The 1745-nt window shown below is 48.8% G+C and overlaps 1 protein-coding gene across 1 annotated transcript; it reads left to right on the top strand.

Moving 5' to 3' along the window:
* Positions 1 to 6: 6 nt before the first annotated feature.
* Positions 7 to 1505, top strand: LOC119343514 (anthocyanidin reductase ((2S)-flavan-3-ol-forming)-like). Its single transcript, XM_037614432.1, has 4 exons — positions 7 to 84; positions 197 to 356; positions 455 to 671; positions 759 to 1505. The coding sequence occupies exons 2-4, from the start codon at positions 221 to 223 to the stop codon at positions 904 to 906; spliced, it is 501 nt and encodes a 166-aa protein (XP_037470329.1). The 5' UTR covers positions 7 to 84; positions 197 to 220; the 3' UTR covers positions 907 to 1505.
* The last annotated feature ends 240 nt before the right edge of the window (positions 1506 to 1745 follow it).

Genomic DNA, 1745 nt, shown 5'->3' with positions numbered 1-1745 from the left:
CTGCCACTAGGAGACAGCCATGTCCTGGACGAGGAGTCCTGGAGCGACGTTGAGTACCTCAGAGTTACCAAGGCCGGCGGCTGGGTAGGCATGCACATTTTTTTAGTACTTCCGTTCCTTTTTAATTTTAATTAGGGCGGGTAGAAATCTGTCAAATAATGTGAATGTGATGACGTGCTTGCGTGCCGTATCACAGGCCTACAATGTCTCAAAGGTGCTTATGGAAAAGGCGGCGCGGACTTTCGCGCAGGACAGCGGCATCAGCCTTGTTACGGTGTGCCCCGCCTTCACGGTTGGCGAGGCGCCGGCGACGATTGTCCACACCAGCGTCCCCGTTATCCTTTCTTTGCTGACTGGTGAGCCTGATACCAAGTCAAGATGCAACGATAATTAAAAGGGACCATTAGAGACTACTAATTCATCGAACGATGTGTGTGGTGAATGATTATCTCAGGTGACGACGAGAAGATTCGCAGCCTGGAACTCGTCGACAGGGCGTCTGGCTCGATCCCGATGGTCCATGTCCACGACCTCTGCCGCGCAAAGATCTTCTTAGCCGAGGAGGAGGCTGCGTCAGGAAGATATATCTGCAGCAGCCTCGACACCACCCTCGCGGAGCTAGCCACCTTCCTGGCCGCCAAGTACCCACAGTATAACGTCAATACCGACAGGTGTGTGCCAACATCTATGGAAACACGGCAAGTTCCGATGCTCTCGATCGTGATTTGTGAATATATAGCGTGTATGTTTGTTATCAGGTTTGGTGGTCGCCTCGAGAAGTTGAGAGTCTGCATTTCGTCGGCGAAACTCATCGGGGAAGGGTTTGAGTTCAGGTACAAGGCGTTGGACGAAATATACGACGACGTCGTCAACTATGGAAGGTCCTTGGGAATCCTTCCGTACTAGCAGTTTAGCATGCATGATGAGCCTCTGTATTGGTTGGTTGGATGTCGGAACCAAGCTAAAGTTCAAATTTGCTTATACTAGCAAACACTGCCCGTGCGTTGCTTCACGTCGATTTTAATCCATGTATAATCTTTTTTTTCATATATACTGAAATGATCAAATACATAGTGTAAACATTTGTACACCGAAGACAACAGTAAGGTGAACATCGAGGCAGCACCGTGATGCCAAATAAACCAAATTTGCTGGGCCGACGCGAGTTCGAGGAGTGCTCTCTGCAAATGCCGCGGAAGGAGCGTACCAACGTGCAGGTGACTCAGTGTTCCTGTTTCTGCCGCACAAGGAGAAGATCAAAGGAGGCGTGGCTATGTTTGAAAGAGCTTGTTGAGCATGCTGAGTTTGAAGGAGTTCGGCTGGGGTCCACCAGCAGGCGTGACAATATTGGCGCGCAAAGTGTCTTTTTTAATTTCCGGTTGTGTTGTTTTTATTTTTTCTGTTCAGGAAAAGTGGGTCCGAGTTGTTTAGGGTTTCTGGAGTCACCCATATAAATAAAGGGTTGGCTGCCGGCCATTGTATCCTTAGGTTATGTTTTGAGTTAAGAAACATGATGTGTTTTCGAGGGTAAGATATCCATATCGAGTTTAGAGGGAGCTGTCCGAAAACCTCCGTGCTTGCTGATTCGTAAGGACTTGTGTTTGTGTATCGGGGAGTAGAATCTATTCTGCTCGGCGATCGGAGTTGTCCGGGTACGCCATGAAAGATCGGGCCTAAAAACCATTTGGGTCACGTTGATCCTTATCACTGTGGCCAGCAAAAAATTGCAGTTGATTGTCCAGGTC

This window comes from Triticum dicoccoides, unplaced genomic scaffold (assembly GCF_002162155.2).
Source record: "Triticum dicoccoides isolate Atlit2015 ecotype Zavitan unplaced genomic scaffold, WEW_v2.0 scaffold130787, whole genome shotgun sequence".
Classification (NCBI taxonomy): domain Eukaryota; kingdom Viridiplantae; phylum Streptophyta; class Magnoliopsida; order Poales; family Poaceae; genus Triticum; species Triticum dicoccoides.
This window is presented reverse-complemented; position numbering and strand designations above follow the sequence as displayed.

What these genes read in the sequence shown, in the direction of transcription:
- LOC119343514 (XM_037614432.1), top strand. Translation starts at nt 221, where the DNA reads ATGGAAAAGGCGGCGCGGACTTTCGCGCAGGACAGCGGCATCAGCCTT. An exon ending in TATCCTTTCTTTGCTGACTG is followed by an intron (nt 357 to 454) that starts GTGAGCCTGATA and finishes TGATTATCTCAG; the next exon opens with GTGACGACGAGAAGATTCGC. An exon ending in TATAACGTCAATACCGACAG is followed by an intron (nt 672 to 758) that starts GTGTGTGCCAAC and finishes GTTTGTTATCAG; the next exon opens with GTTTGGTGGTCGCCTCGAGA.